This window comes from Sus scrofa, chromosome 1 (genome assembly GCF_000003025.6).
Source record: "Sus scrofa isolate TJ Tabasco breed Duroc chromosome 1, Sscrofa11.1, whole genome shotgun sequence".
Classification (NCBI taxonomy): Eukaryota; Metazoa; Chordata; class Mammalia; order Artiodactyla; family Suidae; genus Sus; species Sus scrofa.
In genome coordinates this window covers 78,126,969-78,152,076 of record NC_010443.5, presented here as the reverse complement: position 1 = coordinate 78,152,076, position 25,108 = coordinate 78,126,969, and the positions used below count along the sequence as shown (strand labels likewise).

At 40.0% G+C, this 25,108-nt stretch overlaps 1 protein-coding gene across 1 annotated transcript in view; it reads left to right on the top strand.

The window, feature by feature from the left end:
* Positions 1-25,108, top strand: part of LAMA4 (laminin subunit alpha 4) — a 152,575-nt gene that overhangs the window by 72,488 nt on the left and 54,979 nt on the right. Inside the window, 7 exon segments of the mRNA XM_013992761.2 lie at positions 373-468; positions 2,643-2,794; positions 5,052-5,162; positions 12,236-12,347; positions 15,066-15,233; positions 18,019-18,212; positions 22,602-22,718. Coding sequence (XP_013848215.2) covers positions 373-468; positions 2,643-2,794; positions 5,052-5,162; positions 12,236-12,347; positions 15,066-15,233; positions 18,019-18,212; positions 22,602-22,718 — 950 coding nt within the window.

Here is a 25,108-nt window from a genome sequence, read left to right as displayed (position 1 = left end):
GATGGCGTTCAGATTCCAGCTGAATGATGGACTCTGTGATCATTTTGTACCTTGTGAAACTGGCCAGGATCTCTTTGGACTAAAGCAGATGTAGAACCATATCAGAATCTCAGATAGTTGGGAAAGGAATCCTAAGACAATTAGACTTACTTTTGCTCCAGGGTCACCTTTGAAAATCTCACTGAACCGGGGCTTTTGGATGAGGGAAATAATCACTATAGCATAGGTTCCACATGATCTTAAGAAAGACTAGAATTAATCTCCATTGACGATTATATACTGATAGCCAGTATTTCTGCAAACCACAAAAACATTGCCAAATTTTAGGCATTAAGAAATGAATCCTTAATCTCTTGTTTTTGTTTCCCACAGTGTGCAATTGTGGGGGTGGTCCGTGTGACAGCGTAACTGGAGAATGCTTGGAAGAAGGTTTTGAACTCCCTACAGGCATGGACTGCCCAACCATAAGTAAAAATAACAGTACATGATTGACTAACCCACTTTCTCTAATGTGCTGCAGGTGTAGGATTAAGATAAGCTGTGTAATACCCTCTCTCTAGAAATTGCCAGAGTCCCACCCTTGGCTTTAACCCTGTCTGTGCCTCAAGCAAATGGGCTCTAAACAGAAGACATTCTGTCCACTGATTCCAATTGGCAGATAGGTGATTTATATTTCAACATCTCTATTTTAGAAAACTTATTTTATCAAGTTTAAAGTAAGTTCAGCATCTTACTTGGCAGGTAAAGGCAAAGTTGCAAATACAGTTCCCAATGACTGAGTTCATTTTAGCTCCTTTTTCTATATTATCTCTTCAGGTCCTCAGATAATGTGATCCACAGACAATGCTTTAAAACGCTGGGGAAACTGAGATACAAGATATTTAAGGTTTAAGTGGCTTTTCCCAAATGATTCCACATTCTGAAGTGGTACCCGAAATAAAATATTCAGGCCCTGTGAGATGGAGCTGCCCTCTTTCTTTCCTAGGTTTCTCTGTCTCTCCTGTGGTTCAAATCATGAGTAATCCTAATGGTGCAAGAACCTGCTGAAATATTTCAAAACAAATGCCCAGAGCATCTTAATGACCTCTCAAGTGTCCTTCGAGTCCTTAGCCTAGAAAAGTCCATGATTGAATCTTAGAAGAATTTAAGGAAACTTTGCCTTAGAAAACCTTCTACCAAGAAAGTAAGTAATATTTGGCTTTCGGAGTTCCCACTGTAGTGCAGCAAGGTTGGAGGCATCTCTGGAGTGCTGGGATCCAGGTTCTATCACCAGCCTGTTACAGTAGGTTAAGGATCCACCATTGCTGTCGTAGCAGTGTACGTTGCAACTGCGGCTCAGATCTGATCCCTGGCCTTGGAACTCCATGTGCTGTGGGTCAGCCAAAAAAGAAAAAAAAAAAAACATACATATATATACACATAAATAGATACATATATACAGATATCTATGTGTGTATATCTATATTTGGCTTTAAGTAGAGTGGTTTAAAGACTACTTTAACATTAGATATCTCCTCCCCCAAACAAAAGTACCTCAGACTCTCAGTCCCTCTGAGCACAGCACATCATATTACTGATGAATCCCATCTCAGAAGGTGACATAGGATATGAAGCACAAGCAGGGCAAAGTTTACACACTGACAGCACAGGTGGTCCACTAAGCAAAGTCACTTTAAAGACATCAAGATGACTGCCTGGCCCAACACAGCTCCACCAGCCTGATACACTGGCTGGGGAGTCGTTCCTTTGAAAGAGCATACGAGTTAAGAGTACGTTAAAACTTCAATAACACATTAACATATTAACAACCATTAACACTTTGGTCTCCATTTATCAGTTCTCTAGAGAAGAGCAGTCTAGGGGAAAGAGACTGGGAACAGGAAGCTTTCAAAAGGTGTCCTTGTGAGCATGTCACAGGAGGGCACTGGGTCCCTGGAGGGGATGACAGTGGTCAGAGGAACTCAAACATGCAATGCAGGAAGCAGCAAGAAACTGCTCCCTGCCTCACCACGTGTACAGGTTTGGCAGCTGTCAGGGAGTAATAGTCACAAACAGTGACGTCCTACAGGCCTGCTGCTTGCTGAAGCGTTCATCCAGCCACAAGGTCAGGCCATAGGGAGGTGCCGAGCCATCCCTGGGTGAGGCAAAGGTCTTAGAACCCAAATGGCCAGTAAGAAAAGCTGTGAGGAGAGGAAGAGTACCTGTCCATGCCTCATCACCAGCCAGCACCAAGCAGAAGCCCACAGCCAGAGGTGGAGAGTCACGCCAGACATCTTTCTCCCACCACCAAGCAAAGTCAGAACCGGTGCTCCCCGCCCACCCATCTCTCAGATGCTTCCCTCTGTGCTTCCTTCCCTCTCTCTTCAGCCTTTAGCGTTCATGTTAACCTACTTTTCTGTGGACTGTGTTTGGTTTTTGTTACGTTTTAAGCAGGGATAGTGCCTGGTGTACACTTTGGTTCATGTTAGGCTCTACTCTCCTGTGAGTGAGAGGGCTAGTGTCATGGCCCAGAAACAGCTCCTCAGAAAACAAAAACACAAATAGTATTAACCAAGGAAGTGCACACAGTGATCGACTTAAAGCGGTATCCTTTCCAGCTGACCCTTGATATTGAAGAAACGACATGTCCATTTTACCTGCAGGCTGTGATAAGTGCATCTGGGATCTGACTGATGACCTTCGGTTAGCCGCACTCTCCATCGAAGAAAGCAAATCCGGTCTGTTGAGTGTGTCATCTGGTGCCGCTGCTCATAGGCATGTGAACGAAATCAACTCCACCATCTACCTCCTCAAAGTATGCAGGAATGGTGTACCTTCTGCTTGTTTTCATTCTGACTTCACAGGGTCATTCCTAATAACTCTCATCTCTTTTAGTATCTGATTCCAGTGGCTATGTTATAGATTGTGAGACCTAGGAAACTCTGAAAAGTGGATGGTAGTCCAGGAGCTATCATCTATAAAAAAAGTTAACATGGCAAATGAAAGTACTACAAACTAGTATGTGTGTGCAAAGCTATTGATGGAGGAGAAACACTTATTTCCCTGGTGGAGCTGTACATTGGTTCTTCAAGTCAACACCACAGACGTACATTACCTTAGCTTCAGTTTGCCATGTTTTCAGGGGTTTCTCTCAAAACTTCCTCCCTCTCTCTCTTTCTCCTTCCTTCCCTCCCTCTCTCTCCTGCCCTTACCTTTCCTTCTCGCTGACACACATTCTTTCTGATTTTTTCGACACTCACACGCACACTCAAACACACAAGCATACTCACCATGCTTTGTTAACATCTAACAAGCAAGTTATAGTCAGCAGTTAAAAACTCTAAGAGTTCGGGATTAATAGATGCAAACTGTTACATATAGAATGGATAGACATTGAGGTCCTGCTCTACAGCACAGGGAACTATGTCCAATCACATGTGATGGAACATGATGAAAGATAATATGAGAAAGAGCATGTGTATAGATGTATGACTGGCCCACTTTGCTGTACAGCAGAAATTGACAGACCAATGTAAATCAACTATAAAAAATTTTTATTTTTAAAGATAAAAATATGTAAGAGCACTTATGTATCTAAGTTTTAAGAGGTATTTTTCTCCCTCTAAATTATGGGTTTCTATCACAACCTACAGATTTTTTTAAAAAACAATAATAATTAGCTAAAAGGATAATAGAATTAATACCGACACACTTTTTTACTTCGTTAGTCAATTTAGCATAATGGTTAAGAGCATAAACCTTGACACTAGAATGCTTGGATTCAAATATCAGCTTTGGTGCTTACTAGCTATGTGAACTTGTGTAAGTTATTTAATCTCTTTATTCTTCAGTTTCCTCATCTGGAATTGAGGGTAATTATTATACCTGTCTCATGGGTTGTTGAGAAAATTCAGTGATTTGTGACATGTAAGCAATTAGAACAGTACCTGACATAGAAAATACACATTACTCTGCTTTTTGAATATAAATAATACCCACAGCAATTGCCCAAATATGCAAAGTGTAAAACTAAACGAAAATCACAAAATAGGAGTTCCCGTCATGGCTCAGCAATTAACGAATCTAACTAACATCCGTGAGGACAGAGGTTCGATCCCTGGCATCGCTCAGTGGGTTAAGGATCCAGCATTGCCATGAGCTGTGGTGTAGGTCACAGAAAGCAGCTTGGATCCTGTGTTGCTATGGCTGTGGCATGGGCCAGCAGCTGTAGCTCCAATTTGACCCCTAGTCTGGGAACCTCCATATGCCACAGGTGCAGCCCTAAAAAACAAACAAACAAACAAACAAAATCACAAAATACTAGAGCTGGATGGAATTTGTGAGTCCTGTGTTCCCAGTTTAAGAATTGTTCTTATCTAAACTCATCTGTTTGGACATATGAAGGCACTAATTATCAGAGGAGTCACCCAGTCTCAGTCCTCTTGATACCACTCAAATCCTCTTTCCCCATAGCAAAATTTCAAGTTAGAAGTAATTATTATGTTTTAAATAGTGATACTATAGCTGATGAGAAGTCAGTGCTGAGATTGAAGGGCTTACTCCAAAGCAATCAGAGGAAAGCTACGTTTGGACCAAACTCCTCAAAAAAATGGAAGAAAAGGGGGCAAATGATCTGAAATAGAGTTATTTTCCTTATATCAAAAAGAGTAAAGTGAATTTTTAAACTCCACTTGATTTGATCCAGGTGGGCTATCATCTCCAAGACCTGTCAAAATTGAAGTTTTAAAATTCAGACACCCAAGACCACTGCCAGTCTGTATTGTGCCTTTGTGCAAGTTTGAAAAGGCACTCTTTCCCCAGAACCAGCACATCCAAGCCAGTCTCTCCAGCCTAGTAAGTGGGGTTTACAGTATTTCAGCCCCAGAGCCCTCAGGCCCCCTCCTGCAGATCTCAAACTTTATACCAGCCTATAGCAGCATTTGACTGCATTATTTTGACAGCAAAGGTTCACACTGAATCTTCTTACACTGAAAGAATTTTATGTATATTTTTACAAGCCTGATGTGCACACCTACTGACTGGAAAAATATGTTGTTGTTTTTTTCCCATAGACAAAATTGTCAGAAAGAGAAAATCAGTATGTCCTAAGAAAGATACAAATCAACAGTGCTGAAAACACAATGAAGAGCCTTCTGTCTGACGTGGAAGAATTGGCTGAAAGGGTATGTGTTCAGTTTTTGGAACTAACTTCAGAGAAAGGATTTAACTGGTGTGAGACTGGCTAGTCACAAATGACTGAGGCTTAACACAACCCAGAAAAAATGCAGTGACCCAGATGCCTTAAAATAAATCAAGGCAAGACCAGAGGAGAAAGTTATTATACTTGGTCTCTACTGTGTCTTCCTGTTTTGACTGGTATTCTTGAAAAACCATGTTTATGGGAGCTTTCATTGTATTTGCTCTTGGTAAATATGGTTGATATATGATTCAATTAGGATAATCATTCAACAGTTTGCCTTAACATTTTATGGCTAAGAGCTATAGAGCATCCATAAATAAACTTTATTATATAAAATATAAATTTTTGCTAAAGGATGCATTAAATAATAAAAGGAAAGAAGACAGATTGGTTGAGAAAGCAATTTTGTAGTTTGGCAGAAAAAAAAAAAAAGCACTTTGGGCTTTCATTTTATACTATATACTAAAATAGATCCCAGACAGGTTAAAGGTGAATTTAAATCTCAAATCTGGCATTCCCATTGTGGTACAGTGGAAACGAATCTGATTAGTATCCATGAGGATGTGGTTTTGATCCCTGGCCTCGATCAGTTGGTTAAGGATCCAGCGTTGCTGTGAGCTATGGTGTAGGTCTCAGAGGCAGCTCAGATCTGGTATTGTTGCGGCTGTGGCGTAGGCTGGCAGCTGCAGCTCCAATTCGACCCCTAGCCTAGAAACTTCCAATTGCCTCGGGTGCAGCCCTAAAAAGCAAATAATAATGATAATAATCATAAATCATAAATCCACAAGCAAACAGAACTGGATAATTATTAAACCTTTAAAGGAAGTAACAGTGAATTTATATTTACTGTTAAAGAGAGAATAGATTTGACAAGATAAATTTCAAATACTCAGTAAAACAACTTTTTTGTGAAAAAAGTTGAGACTAAGAAAAATGTTGAGGAAAATATGACTTGTTAAAGCTCTCACCAATTAACAAGAAAAACATTAATAAAACATGAGCAGAGTCAGTGCGAGAGACTATTAAATACCTTCCCCAATAGCCTAATGGAAAAATATCCATCCTCTGTACTAATTAAAAAAATAAAACTAAGCCACAAGGTGCTATGTTTAATGTATTAAAATGTTTAACACATTCTTTTCCTAATTATGTTCCACCAGTTCTGCCCAGAGTATTCTAGAATTTCTGCTTTCAGATACTGATGTTTGACATTATAAATTGTTGAAATTCTTTTCAAAAACAATTTTCATTTTTTATAAAAATAAAGGTAAGAATAACTGATCATCTCTTTTGACCTTGGGCCTCTTAAAATTTAAGAGATCATGCTTCTAAAAATGTGAATTATTCTAATTGAGTCCTTGGAAGATTCAGCTACTTTTAAATGCATATGAAAATTGTGTCCCTTTTTCCCATGCAGTGGAGCATAGTAATCCAACCATGAGTGTTTGAAGAGCTGTGAGACCTCTTAAGTTTCAAAGGAAATACCCAGAAAGGAAGCTTTGTGAAAACTTATCGTAATTTCATTGCAGTGTCTTGGCTAGAAAAAAGTGTCTCAAAATCTTGAGGAAATGTTTTCACCAAGATTAGTTCCTCCTATAGCTCAGACACAGAGTTACTGATCCTTTTGTTGTATGGTTTTCCCACTTCCAATATAAGTTAGATGCAGGCTTTCATGGGGAGAAAGTAATGCAAGCTTGCAAGGGATATCACAGTAGAAAAGGCTCCCAAAAAAGTACATACCACCAAAGCGAGAGGTTGATGATTATAAACTACTGGAACATCCACCCAGCTGTTTCCATTGATTCTTATTTAAAATAGCATCCTTCTGACTACAGTACCAATAGTACTGATGGTGCAGGAACCTGCTTAAAAATGGGGTTCAAAACAAATGCCCAGAGCTGGTCTTAATGACTTATCAAGCATCCTTCAAGCCCTTAGTCTAAAAAAGATTCTTAGAAGGATTTAAGAAAAGCTTTGTCTTAGAAAGCCTTCTATCAAGAAACTAATTAATATTTAACTTTAGTTAGAGTGTAGGATTTCACTGTAGATTCCTACATTGTGATAAAAATCGCAGAGTAACGTTACCTCATGAACTTGAAAATACAGTTGATCCTTGAACAACACAGGTTTGAACTGTGCAGGTCAACTTATACACAGATTTTTTTCAGTAAGTGCGTACTACAGTACTACATGATCCACAGTTGGTAGAATCCGCGGATATAGAACTTCAGACACAAAAGGCCGACTGTAAAGTTAAACATGGATATTCAACTGTATCAGTGCCCCTGAACCCTTGTGTTCAAGGGTCAACTGTACCTCTCTATGCAAAGTATCCGTCACATGAATCTCATATAACCCAAATCTCGCAATGTTCATTAATCTAAAGGTTTTTTCCCCAACCTCCAAATCCAAGTCTCTAGCTCCCTTTTGGGAAATCCTACAGCCCTTTCCCACTCACTACTTCTGGGATACCCCTAAAGTATGCCTATGCATTTGTGTCCCCAAATAGCCACTCCTCAAAAAAGGTCTCACTTTTGCCACTGCTGATCATGTCTTAATGAAGGTACCAAGGCCTGTGTCACGATTCCAGTCTCCCATGTTCCCAAAGCCACATGCTCAAAGTAAGAATGAGACTAGGCTACAAGCAGAGGTGAAGACGGTGGCCCTCTCCAACCTCAGTGCTGCCCTTTGCCATCTGGATCGAGAAGGTGCACTGCAGAGCCTGGTCTGTCAGGGCTGGCTCAGGCAGGTGCAACATCGTTCCCTCTACTTCTCCATCTCCTCCAACTCTTCCCTACTCCTGCAGCCACAGCAGAAGCTCCCTGCATAACAACATGTATGGATCTTTAGGGTTGAAAGGAAAGTGGGTCACTTCCATGCCTTAAAAACATCTGAGCTTCATCTCTGACCCTAACAAAAAGGACAAAAAATCAAAATGTTTCAATTCCAATGGACCAGAAGCATGAATAACCTTGAGCTTGGCCTTGTGGAAGATTAACTGTAAAGCAAGAAGCAGAAGACAATGCTAAAGATGTTCTCAGAGGCCAAATCATGAAGAACCTTACCCACCATGCTCATCTTGTGGACTTTGGAAAACACTGAGGCATTTACCTAGAACAGTGAGCTGATGAGATTTCAAATTTCAGAAATATTCCTCTGCAGTAGGGATGACAGATTGGTGAGTTTGAGACTGAACACAGGGACACCAGTTAGGAGATTGCCGCAGTAGTCAAAACAAGAGTGGTCGATTGCCACCTTGTCTTCGTTTCAAAAGAATTTGCAATGAACAGGGATGAACTTAGACTGTGGTGGGTGGTGGGGAACAGGAGAAGAGGCCAGAATGGCAAGTGGAATGAAAATGAATAGGTGACCAATTGGATGCAAAGAAGTGTAAGATGTAAGCTCTGATAATGGAAATAGTTGGCCAAGACTGAAAATTGATAATGGATTACTCTGGATCTTGTAAGGGTGAGACTTCTGTGGATTCCAGAGGGCAGGTAGAGATTGAGTCTGTAGCTCAAGAGAGGAGATCGAGGCTAAAAGGTATTTGGAAGTCAATGTTTAGAAGATAACTAAACCCATGAAGTCTTTATCCCTATACAGATTCTGACATGGCACACCAGTATTCCTATGATCATTTTGCCCAGCACTGTCCCTATGTATGCTTGTCTCCCAGAGTGACTATTAAAAGTTCCCCCTTCACTCTCAAAAGTGTCCCAGTTTAAACTAAATAAAGTATATGACCATTCCTAGATATTATCATCCTCACTTAATTTAATAGTATTCTAGATACACTACATGTTATGCACTGTATAATAAATAAAATTCCTGTCACTTTTTATATCAAATATATATAAGGAGAATTTACTGTTGAGGTTAGTAAAGGATTAATCCATTTGTAATGTTAACCATCAAATGGCTTATAGTTGTGAGAGAATTTTTTTATTAAAATATAGTTGATTTACACAGTGCACTATTTTTTAAATTTTAGTTGCTCTTAAAGCAAGGTACACCCATTTTACCATGTGCCCATATAATTATTTTCTTCCCATAAGAAAATTTAAAGAAAAACGTAATTCAAATAAGGTATCACTATATATTATGTGAAGGAATTTTGCAGCTTAAAGTGACGTGTTCCTCTTTGCTGCTGTGTCTTTAGTACATACAGCTAAGCGCCCTCTGGTGTTTGTCAGAAGAGATTGTATTAGAGCTCTGACATCCTCCAGCTGTCTTTCATTACTTCAATGAATTCAAAGTTTCCATATCAAGAAATAAATTAAATGAACGTGGTAATAACAATAAGCCTTGTCCCTGGAAGGATGAAGCCAAAGTAAAAATATTCATGTTGTATTTCGTAAATATAACTCAATTTAAACTGGACCAGAAATCAACTTGTTAAATTTTTTCAGTGTTTTATGTTTGTGTCCTTATTTTTTTAAAGCTGGAAGGAGTCACATCAAGAGTAAGATTCATTTTATTTTCTGCATCATCTAACTTTAAAATGGTGACGAATTTTGGTCTCTGGAAAGCATTAGAACAGGGCAAGAGGGAGAATAGAATTGGGGGAAAGAACACGTGACTCAGATGGTAGAGTCTGTTCAGAGAGCCCCCTCTTCAGGGAAGGGGCTGATGGCTGCAGCACTGCTACCCAGGGAGCTTGTATGGAGGGGATTTCAGATGAATCCTCTGGAGCTTGTGTTTGCTATGACACCATTTTTGCATTCTCTTCCTTGACCAAGGGCTGCTTGCTTGGGTTGTGCTTGGGAGATGTAAAAACATTCCAGGTAAAATCATGGCCTCCCTAACACCATACACAAAAATAAACTCCAAATGGATGAAAGACCTAGATATAAGACCAGACACTATCAAACTCTTAGAGGAAAACATAGGCCAAACATTCTCTGACATAAATGACAGCAACATCTTCTCAGATCCACCTCTTTGAGTATTGACAATAAAAACAAAAATAAACAAATGGGACCTAATCAAACTTAAAATTTTCTGCACAGTAAAGGAAACCCTAAACAAAATGAAAAGACAATCTGCAGAATGGGAGAAAATCTTTGCAAGTGAATCAACTGACAAGGGATTAATCTCCAAAATTTATAAACACCTTCTGCAGCTCCATACCAAAAAAAAAAAAAAAAAAAAAAAAAAAAAAAAAAAAAAACCACCTCATCAAAAAATGGGCAGAAGATCTAAACAGACAGTTCTCCAAAGAAGACATACAGATGGCCAAAAAACACATTAAAAGATGTTCAACATCACTCATTATTAGAGAAATGCAAATCAAAACCACGATGAGGTACCACCTTACACCAGCCAGAATGGCCATCATCAAAAAGTCTACGAACAGTAAGTGCTGGAGAGGGTATGGGGAAAGAGGAACCCTATTACACTGTTGGTGGGATTGTAAATTGGTGCAACCACTGTGGAAAACAGTATGGAGATTCCTCAGAAAGCTAAACATAGAACTACGATTTGATCCAGCAATCCCACTCCTGGGCATCTATCCAGAGGAAACCATGACTCAAAAAGATACATGTACTCCACTGTTCATTGCAGCACTATTTACAATAGCCAAGATGTGGAAACAACCTAAATGTCCATCAACAGAGGAGTGGATCCAGAAGATGAGGTCCACATTCACAATGGAATATTACTCAGCCATTCAAAGGAACGAAATACCGGCATTTTTAACAACATGGATGGACCTAGAAATTATCATGCTAAGTGAAGTCAGCCATACAATAAGACACCAACATCAAATGCTTTCACTGACATGTGGAATCTGAACAATGGACAGACTGAACTTTGCAGGACAGATGCTGACTCACAGACATTGAAAAACTTATGGTCTCCAGAGGAGACTGTTTGGGGGCTGGGGGGATGTGCTTGGGTTATGGGATGGAAATCCTGTGAAATTGGATTGTTATGATCATTATACAACTATAGATGTGATAAATTCGAGTAATAAAGAAGAAAAGAAAAAAAATCATGGCCTAATCCTCTAATTGGAAGACTGGATGAAAGGAGAGAAGTTCGAAACAGCCACTTTCCTGTCCTGGGTGTCTACCTACCAGCACTCTGTGTAGCACATCACCCTGCAGTCCAGTCAGGTACTGCAGCCCTTTGTCACAGAGCTGAGCCAAAAAGCACCAGGCAAGGCAGTGGGCACTGACCAAGTGCCAGACTGAAGAACTCTCCCCTGTTTTAAATATAACCCATGAATCCGTCTTTCTGAGGTCAAAGGAAGTATATGTCCCCATGCCATGTATACAGGCCAGTGTCTTGGCCTTGAGCCATTTCTTAAATCAGCTTCTGTCATTACACAGACACACACGGAATAAGCACATACACACAAACACCCACACATCCTTTCTTCAGAAGCCATGTTTGAGTTGGGATTTCATTTTGACAAGTCCTACATAGGCACTCTGAAACAATTGAGAGGATGAAATCAGCTTCTCAGAGAAGAACTCCATTTATTCTGAGCCAAAGCTGCTCGAGTTGTTATTTGTACACAAGTGCCATCGGTGTTGATGGGAATCTGGAAGGCAGCACTGAAAATAGCATTTAGCCCACTAAGCATAATCCTTTAAATCTCCATGGTAATTCAGTTGCAGCAGTGGCTGGACCACCCAAAAGCCATTGGATGCATAGAGCATTTTGAGATCTGCCTGCTTTCTCAACAAGTCTGTCTTTGAACCTTTAAGCATTTTAATCAGCAGAGTATCAAACTCATCAGCAGACATGGGTAATTCTCTAGTCTGGCATCTTGAGATTCAGTAAAATTCAAAGGGTAAATTACATATGAAAGATGATTGGTTTGACTTGAACTGTGACTGATGGCCTAAGAATAGTATCTGTAATTCTAAAGCTGGTCATGGTATCAGTCTTCATGCATGATTTCTGAGACCATTTTATATGTTATAGTTCTTCTAAATGTCAGGGAAATTTATGTTTATGGAATACATTATGCCCACTCCTCATATGCACATACACAGCCTTTCCTTCTTGTAAATTTAATCTGGTGTTTATGTGGTTTACTTATAGGAAACTCAAGCCTCAAGAAAGGGCCAGTTGGCTCAGAAGGAAAGCATGGATACCATTAACCATGCAACTCAGCTTGCAGAGCAAGCCCACGATTTGAGGGATAAAATCCAAGGTGAATATATTCTCTTCTTGTTCAGCTTCATTCATGTCAAGGAGTCATTCATGTTATTAACAACAGTAAAAATAATGGCTAATGTCAGTGTTTACTATGTGCCAAGACCTGTTGTTAGAGTATTATAGGTTTAAACTCATCTAAGGTCTTCTTTTAAGTTTGTTTATCTGGGACTTCTGAGCACTCTTCTCTACTTACTCTCTGTCTGCTTTCAAGAATAAATACAGAAAATCATTTACTTTCCAGGCATTTCACAGAAGTGGAATGCCACAGTACCTTTCCAGTAGAGGAAATTATATGCTGTGGTATCTCTGAAATGCAAGAGTTGAGTAGGAGTCACGATTTTCTCAATTATTTGCAGTGAAAAACCATGCCTTTAGAGTGGCAGTAAACTGTCTACTAATCCAAATGGTCCTAAACTGTCTCTGTGATACTTTCCCAAGGACCAGGCAGGCAGTGTGCTCTGATCCCCAATCCAGGAGAAAAGCCAGGAAGGGGTGTGGAAGATTTCTTCACCCTACATGTAAAATGCAGCAGATTTTATCTTTTTCTTGAGGGTTTACTTATTTGTGCTGTAACATCTCTTAAGTGCAGGCTGCATTGTGAAGACTGTCTTAATAACACACTAAAAGCCAGCCTTCAATTTACCAACAGAAAACAGGCAATTGTGTTTGTTCTAAGATAAAGACAAATTTCCTTGGGTTATAGTCAAATAAGATACACTATTTGTGTACTTCCATAGTTTTTATTATCCTATATATTAAGATCTAAGCGACAATTCCAAGTGCATCTCAAGGGCACAGTGAAAGTAAAGGGACCCACGGTGGGAGATTTGCATCTTTGTGCTGAGGTATAGAGAGCATATTCCAGGAAAAAGGATCTCTATATATCGAGCCAAGATTAATCATTTGTTGTATTTCCTTTGGTGCCCATAATACATAATAAAAATAAATGGGATACATTTCAAACATTCCCTGCTCCCATCTTCACTATCTCATGCTTTTGCATCTACTAATAAAATATTCTTTTCCTATAACATTTCAGAGTTAGTATTGACTTGTTCAAAAGTAAGATTGAACCTAGATTAGCTTCATCTAATTAAGAAATAAGTGTCCCTCTAAGCAGCGAATAAAACCAGCATCTTAGCCATTCAGAAAAAAATAATTCACCTTTGCTGTTGTAACTCAATTTTTGATTGAGTTGTTTCATTTAGAAAGAATCTAAGCCCTCTTATTTGATCCTTAGGACATAGGAAAAGAAGGGGGGGGAAGAAATGTAAACAGAAAACAATTTCCATCAATTTTTACCTTTTTAAAGTAATGTACAGTCTCCAAAGACCAAAGGCAAAAATGTTATTCTCTGTATTTCCTTTTTCTAATCTAGACCAGACATAGCTAAAATAAAACAAGCCAAATTGTAAATCTGATATCTACATCAGAATGCCAAGAAATTCAGCATTGCAAGTGCCAGAAGAAAAATATCTATGTTTACTTTGAGTTAATATTTTAGACTTTAATTGAAAAGTGAGTATTTAATCCCTTCATAATTTTTTAGCATAACTTGATTTCCCTAAAACTCTTAGAAATATTTTATAACATTGAAAACCTCTTCCCTCATTTATCTCCCTTGCTTCAGAATTCAGGGATGCTGCACACCAATAGTGTGTCATTCCTTATTCCCAACCATCTCTAAAATAACTACCAGCGACCTTCAAGCTATTACCCATATACAATACAAGCCCTTATCCTGGGATGATTTATGTGACACCAGTGTTTGTTTACCCATCTTATCTGGCCAACCACATAGATCATAGTAAACCACAGACACACAATTTCATTTATGCCAGAAAGATAAAATGCTTCCTCCTGGAGCTGCCGTAGGACAAGGTAGCAGTTACATAACTTTCATCTGATCATATGTAGTAGGAAGAGGGAACCAGAGACCTGCTCAGCTCCACCAGTATTCAGACAACTCATTTAATCCCTCTGAACCTCAGCAGTCCCTCCAGTTCTAAAATTCTCCATTCTGCTATAGACATGGGATGACAATGACCCAGAGTCAGAATGGCACCATCTTGACAAGCAGTCATGCCACAGAAGCAATTGCAAGAAAAAAATGTATCTATCAGTGAGCAAAAACTCACATCCTATTGTAACAAACCTCTATATTATATCTAGTCTGTTCAACAGTCTGAGAGGCTCACTTGGGCAACCGTCAGTATACACTCTGGCTTAGAGCTTGGATAAATTCCTTGGCTAAATTACAATTAATGTCTCTAATGCTTCCTACATGTGACAGGAAATACCTCAGAATATTTTCTCCAAATTGTGTATTTTATGTAAAGGTTTATCATAGACCCCAGATTTGTCTTTTAAATATTAATGGCTCTTTTAAGGTTTTTATTAATAGGTTTGAATCACAGTAGAAATCAGACTCAGCTGAAATCAAGGGAGGCTTTGTATTAATTCCATTCTGAAAACACCAAATGGGAAGTGAAGAAAAGCTATTTCCTTAGGTTAACCTCTCCTTCGAATGAATATAGGATGAACTCTGGTGCTGACAGCAATATTTGCAGGGTGAATATCACCACAAGCATGAGTCTCTTTCCATTTTAGAATCAGCCCTACACTTTGCCCTGTCTGTGTTTTCAGTGACAGAACCATCAAATGCCCAGTTCTCTCTCCCTGCTGCCTTTTCTCACTGTGTCCTTCCTTTCAGAAATCAACAACAAGATGCTCTATTATGGGGAAGAGCAGGAGCTTAGCCCTGAGGAGATCTCTGAGAAACTGATGTTGGCACAGAAGATGCTTGAGGAGATCCGACACCGTCGGCCATTCCTCACCCAGCGGGAACTTGTAGATGAAGAGGCAGATGAAGCCTATGAATGTAGGTGTATTCAGTTCCTAGAGTCCCACACATCTGCGTCCTTGGTGGGTCCAGGAGAGGACCTTGAGCCGCAAGGCAACATTTGGCCAAAGCAGCCAATTCGCAATATTCAGAGTTACTTAGAGCTTATATGTAGCCTCAGGGAGTCACTCAGGACTATATGATCAAGAATTTTAGGGAGTTCCCATCGTGGCGTAGTGGTTGACGAATCCGACTAGGAACCATGAGGTTGCGGGTTCGGTCCCTGCCTTTGCTCAGTGGGTTAACGATCCGGCGTTGCCATGAGCTGTGGTATAGGTTGCAGTCATGGCTCGGATCCCGTGTTGCTGTGGCTCTGGCATAGGCCGGTGGCTCCAGCTCCGATTCAACCCCTAGCCTGGGAACCTCCATATGCCGCGGGAGCGGCCCAAAGAAATAGCAAAAAGACCAAAAAAAAAAAAAAAAAAAAAAGAATTTTAGATCCAGGTCAAACCCTGAGCTTTGGAGAAATAGCTGAGATTCCACAAGGAATCTACAAAATTTTACTTCTGAGGAGAAGAAATAGGAACTTAGCAGCAGGTGAAAAAACAAGGGAAGGAAAGCTAAGGGAAACCAATTCCCGACTACAATAAGAGAATTCTCATTGAGAAGGCAATAAAGCCACAAGCCTGGCAACATTCATGTTCTGATGTCCATGAGTGACTTTTAACGACTTTGAACCTTCAGTGGAAATTTAACATTTTCTTTAATGATGAATGTAGGTGGCAAACCACAGTAGTATTGGTGAATCTGTGATTTGGTCACTGTATCAATTATCAATTACAATCTCACAATCCCCCCAAACATGTTCATTTAAAACAATAACCATTTATTTGCTCATGATTTCATAGGTTGGCAGTTTAGGCTGGACTCTATCTAGACAGCTCATGTCTACTCCATATGGCCTGGTCAAGTTCACTCACATGTCTAGGGTCTTAGCTGGGATGGCTGGGCCTCTCCCTCTGGGCAGGGCTTTATCCTCAAGGAAGCTAGCTGAGCCTTGTTCATATGGCAGCAGCCTTCTAGGAGGGAATGAATGGGAAGTGCAAGGTCTCTTGAGGCCTGGACTCAGAACTCAGCAATATCTTGTTCATTCCATTTATCATGACCACCCCAGGTTCAAGGTGAGGAAATAGACTTCACTCTTGATGGGAAGAGTTGCAAATAATTTGTATCCCTTTTAGTCTACACAGCTAACTAAAGAAGGTACAAATTTATGTATAGTATTTTAGTTGTTATCTCAACAGTAAGCTCATCAAAAATTCAAAATTTTAGTAGTTATTGGTCTCACCTCTAAATTTTGTAATGCATTAATGAAGAAGCACATGTATTATTATATTTCCAATTTGGGTGGTTTTTTTTAAACATATTTGTCTCCTTTTTGATTCCGTGTGTTTTATTTTGTACATTTTAAAGCACATAAGAAGGGATCTGAAGGCTTTACCAGATTGTAAAGGGGCCCATGGCACATAAAGGGTTAAGAGCACCTACATTAGATCATTTTCCTGCAATGGGTACTATCAACTTCTGTTAAAAATTGTTATGAATATTCCAGAAGAGGATCATTCTTGACATAAAGGCATATTGTGATAGCAAACTTAGAAAGTCTTAGAAACGGTAAGAAATAAAGAAGAATCTAAGTCCCCATTTCTGAGTTGGGACAAGGCTGGCAGTCAGGAAGGCTGGAGCTCTAATGGCCCAGACAGATGTTTCCAGGCTCCTTGCCTATTTAACAAAATGCCCTGGGGAAATGGCACCAATCACCTCTCCCACTTAGCTGCCTTCCAACTAGTGAGTGCATTTTCAACCACTTTCCTTACTCAGCCATGAACTTGTATCTTCTGCTTGTGATGATGAGAGTAAATACAAAACCTCAGTAAGGTAGACTGATAGTCCCTGGAAGAAAAATGGAAGGCTCATAGTCAATGCATATAACTTTGATCAGAGAATTAAGACAAATACAAAGTTGGAGAATATACCATTGCCATTTAATCTTCATCCCACTGGAAATTATGATTTAGGTTTGACCTAAAGGAGCTAACTAAAAACAGCTGACTGGAGAGAATATAGAAAATGAGTGGTTGTGAATATCATTGGTAAGTAACAGACACAATAATTTGGGTTGTCCTTATAGTATAGAAACTATACTATATCCAAGTTCCCTTTTATGTAAAATTATTAATAATCTGGGTAATAATAAACCTAGTTTAATAACATGGTTTCCAAGTAAAACATAACCTTGACAGAAAAACTAATCAGACTCTGTTTTTAGCTAGCGGTGATCCAGGGGCTCCCAAACCCTACAAAATAGTGTTTAAAACTTCAAGTATCGGGAGTTCCCGTCGTGGCGCAGTGGTTAACGAATCCGACTAGGAACCATGAGGTTGCGGGTTCGGTCCCTGCCCTTGCTCAGTGGGTTAACGATCCGGCGTTGCCATGAGCTGTGGTGTAGGTTGCAGTCATGGCTCGTATCCCGCGTTGCTGTGGCTCTGGCGTAGGCTGGCGGCTACAGCTCTGATTCGACCCCTAGCCTGAGAACTAAAATATGCCACGGGAGCGGCCCAAAAAAATAGCAAAAAAAAAAAAAAGACAAAAAAAAATAATAATAAAACTTCAAGTATCAAAGATAGGGCTATTTTTGTGAACAGTTTCACAAAAATACTGCTAAAGAAGGCATATTCTGATGGTTTGCCTCTTTGCTAAATGTGAGATGGGGTGGGAGGAGACAGAAGAAGCTGGACTGAGTTTCTGTGTACCTTTCTTCCAGTGCTGAGCCAGGCTGAGAATTGGCAGCGGCTGTACAATGATACTCGCTCTCTGTTTCCTGTCGTCCTGGAGCAGCTGGACGACTACAATGCTAAGTTATCAGACCTCCAGGAATCACTTGACCAGGCCCTTGACCATGTCAGGGATGCTGAAGACATGAACAGAGCCACGGCATCCAGGCAGCGGGACCACGAGGTACAGTGGATACTCTAGCTGTAAACGCATATGGGGCATATACAACATGAAGTTATACCAAGAAGGGAGAGTTGGTACACAATTTTCAAAATATTGGTACATTTAAACCTTTATTTTAAAAAATATCTGTACATTTTTTTTTGCCACTGCAATTTGCTAATGTGTGTACACCTAAAATAATGTTGAAACCATTATAATTCTTTATATGCATGATTCCTGTGCCTACCTTTTGTTATACTGAGAGCATTAAAAGTCACAAAGCATCCCAGAACCACGTTCCTGTAAGGATATGTATAATTTTGGGAAGGGCCTGATAAGCAAATCTCACATCCTGCCTAGTCATCAGCTGCCGAAATAGGGTCTAATTCAAACTAAGGTCATGCAGTTACAAAGAGGTGAGAAAAATTTCCAGACTTGGCCAGAGCTTGCTGGTAGTCACCTGAGAGGCCAGGACTTGTGCATGCCCATGCCTCAAGCTTAGAACTGGTGATGCTCACATGTCTGCCCTGAGCAGTGAACGTGCTCACAGTACCACCGAGATTGGTCGTCTTCTGGTAGGAAGACACCTGCCTCTTTATAAAGGGTTGAGTGAAAAGGCAGTGTCAAAAATAGAAAAACAGCTATGAGCCATCCATTACTTCAGTCATATTTATTTTTATTGTCAGTAAATCCAAATTAAATTAGGTCCTCTGCCCTGATTTTCAGTTATCACTACCTCTCAGTAAGTCCTTATAAAATTTCCTAAATAAAAGTAAATTATATGTATCATCACCAGTTTGCACCATTGGAACAATCCCTTTGTTAATATTTTTAGAATAATAATGGTAAGGATAGCATTATTTTTAAAAAAATAAAAATGCATGATTATCTTATAAAACAAAATCATATAGCACAAAATAATTTAAGCACAATTCAAAAAAATTACTGGGATTCATCTTTGTCCTTAAATTTTTCTCTTTCCTGTCATCACATCTACCAATTTTACCATGGGAATATTTTTAGTTCTCCTCCCTCTTTTCCATTCTGCTGTAACTTCTGTAGTATACGCCTTCCTCATTTCTCAACTAAAATAGCCTCCTTTCTGTCTCCTCCATTCTAGCTCATCCAACCCATGCTCCCCACCCTGCCAGAGGGGCCCACCTAAATCTGATAGTCATCTCTTGCTTTTACTAAAATAACCCTTCATTTTTTCCTTATGACCTATGGCAATACCTATGACACTACAGCTTGTGAACCATTTAACGAGTCATAAAATAAGTTTTGAGGATTGTGTCCAGCGTTTTTAAAAAAGAAAAAGAAATGAAATAGGATAGAAAATATCCAAGTGTATCACCTATAGAAGGCATGGTTTCATCACATTTCTACCTTAGAAATGTATGTGTACTGAGTTGCAGCATAGAAGAGATTTTTCACTCTGGTTCATGGATAAAAATATTCGCAAAGATACTTCCTATAAGACAGTCTGTGCTCTTTCATGTGGCATATGGGATCCTCTCTGCTGGGCCCCTGGCAGCTTCCTCTTTACATTTCCCCTGGTTCACACATTCCTTTTGGGTAACATCACATACCAGCGATACTTCTGCAGACTTTTTCCTCTTTTTTGCTTTGCCTGGATAATCCCAGACATCACCTCCTCCAAGAAGTCCATCCACCCCACCATTCGCAGGTCCATAGGAGCTCCTCTCCAGCAACCTCGTGATAAGCCTGTGCACATTTCTGTTTCTGTATCATGATCATCTATTGATGGATCTGTCTCCCCTACTCAACATGAGTTTTAATATCACATTTCACTGTTAGACCCTACAGCATGGCTTAGAAAAAAAAATAACTCCCAAATTCCAATCTTGTACAAAACCAAAAATAAAACCACATAGTTTAACTGTTTTAGTGTATGTAAATAGTAACCACCTAACTAATGATTACATTGTTTAATTTGCCTTCCTGCAAAATCCTATAAAAAATCCTTATCACATGAATGTAAGATTCTGTCTCTCTAGGGATTCTCATAAACCAAAGCTCCACCTTCCTAAGATTATTTCTATCTTTTTTTTTTTTTTAAGGATCAGGAAACTTTTTTTTTTGTATGTGTGTATGTGAAATGGATACTGAAGCATACTGAATAGTGCTAATTCTTTCATTTTCATAATCATTAATTTCTAAACCTTCTCTTGTTCAAATTGTCCATCTCTCTGTGGGAATATCTTTGTTTCAAAGCTAATTTTATTCATTTCTGTCTAATGCTAAGTGTGGTAAGTGACAGAACCCCTTTAACTTGAAGCGTATCATTTTCCAACTACTGCCAATGAGATTATCAGACAGGGAAGTTCACACATGGCTTTAAAGTTTGGTTGTTACTTCAGGGCATTAGCTGTGTCCCCATAAGGCAACTCAGATACAAGAGTTTCTGGAAAGGGTCACATCTCAGACTCTGTAACAGGAAAAACTGCTCTGAGAGAGCTAGATAATACCAATTTTTTTTTTTTTTTTGTCTTTTTGTTGTTGTTGTTGTTGTTGCTGTTTCTTGGGCCGCTCCCGCGGCATATGGAGGTTCCCAGGCTAGGGGTTGAATCGGAGCTGGAGCCACTGGCCTACGCCAGAGCCACAGCAACGCGGGATCCGAGCCGCATCTGCAACCTACACCACAGCTCACGGCAACGCCGGATCGTTAACCCACTGAGCAAGGGCAGGGACCGAACCCGCAACCTCATGGTTCCTAGTCAGATTCGTTAACCACTGCGCCACGACGGGAACTCCTAGATAATACCAATTTTTTTACCTCCCTTCCTTACATAACTTTAGTATTCATACTATCTGTGTAGAGCTGTATAACTGCCTCTCCTTATGAATTCAAGAATAATTAGTCCAACCTAATAGTCACACTATATTAACCTTGATGGATTTTGAGGGGAAATTGATTTTTGTAATGTTCTTGCTTTAAGAGAATGTCCAAATTAGGTACTTTTCTGTCGCTAGACCTTTGTCTTCTCCTGTAGCAAGGTAATTGGAGAAGATGGTTTTCATTATTCCTTTCCTCAAAATCAGAAAAGAGTGCAAGGAGGGAGAAAAACATTAAGATGAACTTGGAAAGTTTTAAAGTATGTCCTTCAAGTATAAGCTTCTATAATTATATCTATGATACCCTAGATTATACCATAACTTAGTTCAATTCCAATTTAAACTACCATTTCTTTCTTTTTTCTCATTTGTGGCCACCCTGTGGCATGTGAAGTTCCCAGGCCAGGGATCAGATCCGAGCCAAAGTCATGCCCTAAGCTGCAGCTGCAGCAACACTGGATCCTTAACCTGCTGTGCCAGCCTGGGGATTGAACCTGCATCCCAGTACTCCCAAGATGCCACCAATCCTGTTGCACTACAGCAGGAACCCCTAAACTAACATTTTTAAAGTAACCTCAGGAGTTCCTTTGTGGCTCAGTGAGTTAAGGATCTGGCATTGTCACTGCAGTGGCTCAAAATGCTGCTGTGGTGCAGCTATGGGTTCAATCCCTGGCCCAAGAAATTCCTCATGCTGCAGGTGTGGCAAATAAGATAGATGGATGGATAGATAGATAGATAGATAGATAGATAGATAGATAGATAGATAGATAACATCAGCTCATTTTTACTCAGATTATAAAATAAGTTTACTTTTCCATCTTAATGTTTCATTCTGTGTTGCTTTCAACCTCTGAACTCATCTGAAGCTCCACAATGTTTTTTCAGAATCACAACATCCCTGACTCTAAAACCCCAAAGTGAAGGTAAAAATTAAAGTATTCGTCAAAAAATATATCCATACTTAGGCAGTTTCCTTCCTCAGAACATATAAATATCTAACATAAAAAAGCTCTGAATAGGAAGAAGCAAGATCATAATGATATGCTTTTATAAAAAGGCAATTTTAAATTTTTAAAAGGAGGTAAAGACTCTTTTGTCTATACTTTATTCCTGTCCACGTGAGCTATTTGTTCCTGGCCCAAGTTAGCACATGATTAGATGCTTTTTGGAATTAACTCCTTTCCCAGTTACTGTGAATACAGAGCCTCTGTTCAAGCCTGTAACCCCAGAGCTATTCCATGTTTATGGAGAAAGCAGTCAGGCCCCTCTGGAGTGTCAGCTCTTCTTGATGTGGTGGCATTGTAAGTAATAATCATAACTATGTGGTTTGAATCTCCCGAGGTACTTACTTTCATTATCTCCATTTTATCAGTAAGAAAGCCGAGCCTGGGCTGGGTAGAAATCCCCAGAGTCGCACCAAAAATCAGTGGTGGGCCTGGGATGGGAACCCAGATCAGTCTGAGTATAGTGCAGCAAGCCGACAGCACTGTCCCTGGTGCCACTTTTATCTAAAATGACCTTGTCTTCCTCTCTGCCATGCTCTTCCTCCCGCAGAAGCAACACGAAAGAGTGAGGGACCAGATGGAAGGCGTGAACGCTTCTCTGAGCATGTCTTCTGACTCTCTGACAGTGCCGAGGCTGACCCTTTCAGAACTTGATGACATAATAAAGGTAAGGATGCATGTGACTTGTTCAAGTTTGTATTTATAGCAGGTTAGAACAGTGGCTCAGTCTCACAGAGGAATAACCAACTCCAGTCTGTCAGGTTAGCTGGCATTATCAAATAAGATCAGCTGACTGGATTTTTCAGTTTCTTTCATTGTGCAGTTGCCACTGGCCACACATGGCTACTTAAATTTGAATTACTTAAAATAATATTAAAATTTAATTCCTCAGTCACATTAGCCACATTTCATGTGTCCATTATACCACGTGGCTGCATATTGAGCAGCACAAATAATTGCAGGAAGTTCTATTAAAAGTGCAAATCTAGATCCATCCTATTCACTCTTGACTCATAAGCCATGTGTTTAATAAAGCTGGCACTCAATAAAAGTCACATTATTTAAAGTAGGCATTTTCCTACTTTAAATGTAATGAAACAAACCATCACAAAAGTACTCTTAGCTCATTTTTATTACCTTTGAAAAAATATCAATTTAAAGACATCTGATCACCATCTCATTCTTTGACTATTTCAGCACCAAGCTGCCTATTTTCCTCTCCATCCCTACTCCCATCACAATCCTTGATAGATAGAGACATCGAAATCCAGGTAGATGAGCCCACTAGCTTTCAGACCTATGGCTCCTTGAATTTTTCCTGCCAATAAGCTTTTCCTCTCTTCCAGCTCTGATAGCCCTCCTGTGACCAGACCCAAATCTTGTCATCAGTAGCAGTACCTCTCCCAAATCCCAGTTTTGAGCACCTCCCTCTCTGGGCATCACATCTGATCTCACTTATTCTAAAGTGCCGACTCCAGCAATTCTCTGGCCATGCTAAAACCTCCTCCATCTCATTCACCCTAGTCCTTTCATATCCTCTCTTCCTTAAGCAGCTAAAAGTATCAGTATAATCATTCTTTGCAAACACCCTTTACTTCCATACCTACCTCTTCCTCTGTTGTACTCTCTTAAGAGTTCTAATCTCATAACCCAGTAAGCCCAAGTGTCCTCAGCATCATGGCCACACAAAAGAAACCAATATGACCAGTGGGAAACACACCTTCCCATCAGGCAGTCTGGCTAGTGAATTTGCTTCCTGCTTCACTGCAAATAAGAAACAAAGAGAAGAGAACTCCCTTCACCTTCCCTCCCCAAATTTAGCAGCCTACATGCAAGTGTATTCACACCTCTGCCTTCCCTCCTATTATAATTAAGGAGATATCCCTTCTCCTGTCAAAGCCCAGTGCTTTGAATCCCATCCTTGCTGTGCTCTATAACACTGCATTTCCCTCCTAAACTATGCCCTCTCTCTTCTGTTTTGCCTGATTCTCACTCTTGACTGAATCATTACTGCTCACATACAGGCATATTCTAGTATCTCCTTTTAAAAAACAAAAAGAAAAAAGCTCTTGCTCACATCCCCTCTAATTTCTGCCCCATTACCCCACATCACAGCAAAATACCCAAATGAGTCATTTACATTTTCCCTTCTCCCCACTTATTGTACTAAGACCACTCCAAATGGGATTCTGTGTCCCTGCACTGAGACTGTGTTTGTCCAGGTCATCAGCAACCTCAACATAACCAAAACCATCGTTGCTTCTCTCTCCTCAGCTTTCTTAGTTCTGCCACTAATTACCCTTCCCTCTTTTTTTAAACACTCAGAGCTCCTGTCCTGGTACCTCCAATACCCCACTCACCTGGTTCCTCTCCCACCTCCGTGGCCATTTCATCCCAGCCAACTTTGCTGGCTTTGCCCTTGCACATCCTCTATGTAGTAAATATTTTCAGCTCTGCAAGCTACATGCAACTGCTGTCCCTTATTTTTCTTCATTTTGTTTTTTATTTTTATTTTTCATAACTCTTTAAATGTAAAAAAAAAAAAAATCCTAGCTAGGAGCTGTATAAAAACGGGCCTCAGTCCACACTTAGCACTGGGCCATGTTTGTCCCTAAGCTGGATGATAAATGGCCCAGTGCTCAATCCTGGGCTCTCTTTTCTACTTATGCTCTTTCCCTAGTTGATCCCATTGAATCCCATGACTTTAAAGAACAATTTGATAAATGATTCCACAATTTGTACCTCTAGCTCTGAGACCTCCACTGAGTTCCATGCTTCTGTATCCAAATGCTTATTTGACAGTTTTAAGCAAAAACTCAGTGGGGAGTTCTCACTGGACTCAGTGGTTTAAGGACCTGATAGATGTCATCTCTGTGAGGATGTGGGTTCCATCCCTGGCCTCACTCAGTGGGTTAGGATCCAGTGTTGCCACAAGCTGTGGCATAGCCTGCAGATGCAACTCCAATCCTGTGTTGCTGTGGCTGTGGTGCAGGCCGACAGCTGTAGCTCCCATAGGCCTCTAGCCTGGGAACTTCATGTGCCTCAGATATGGCTGTA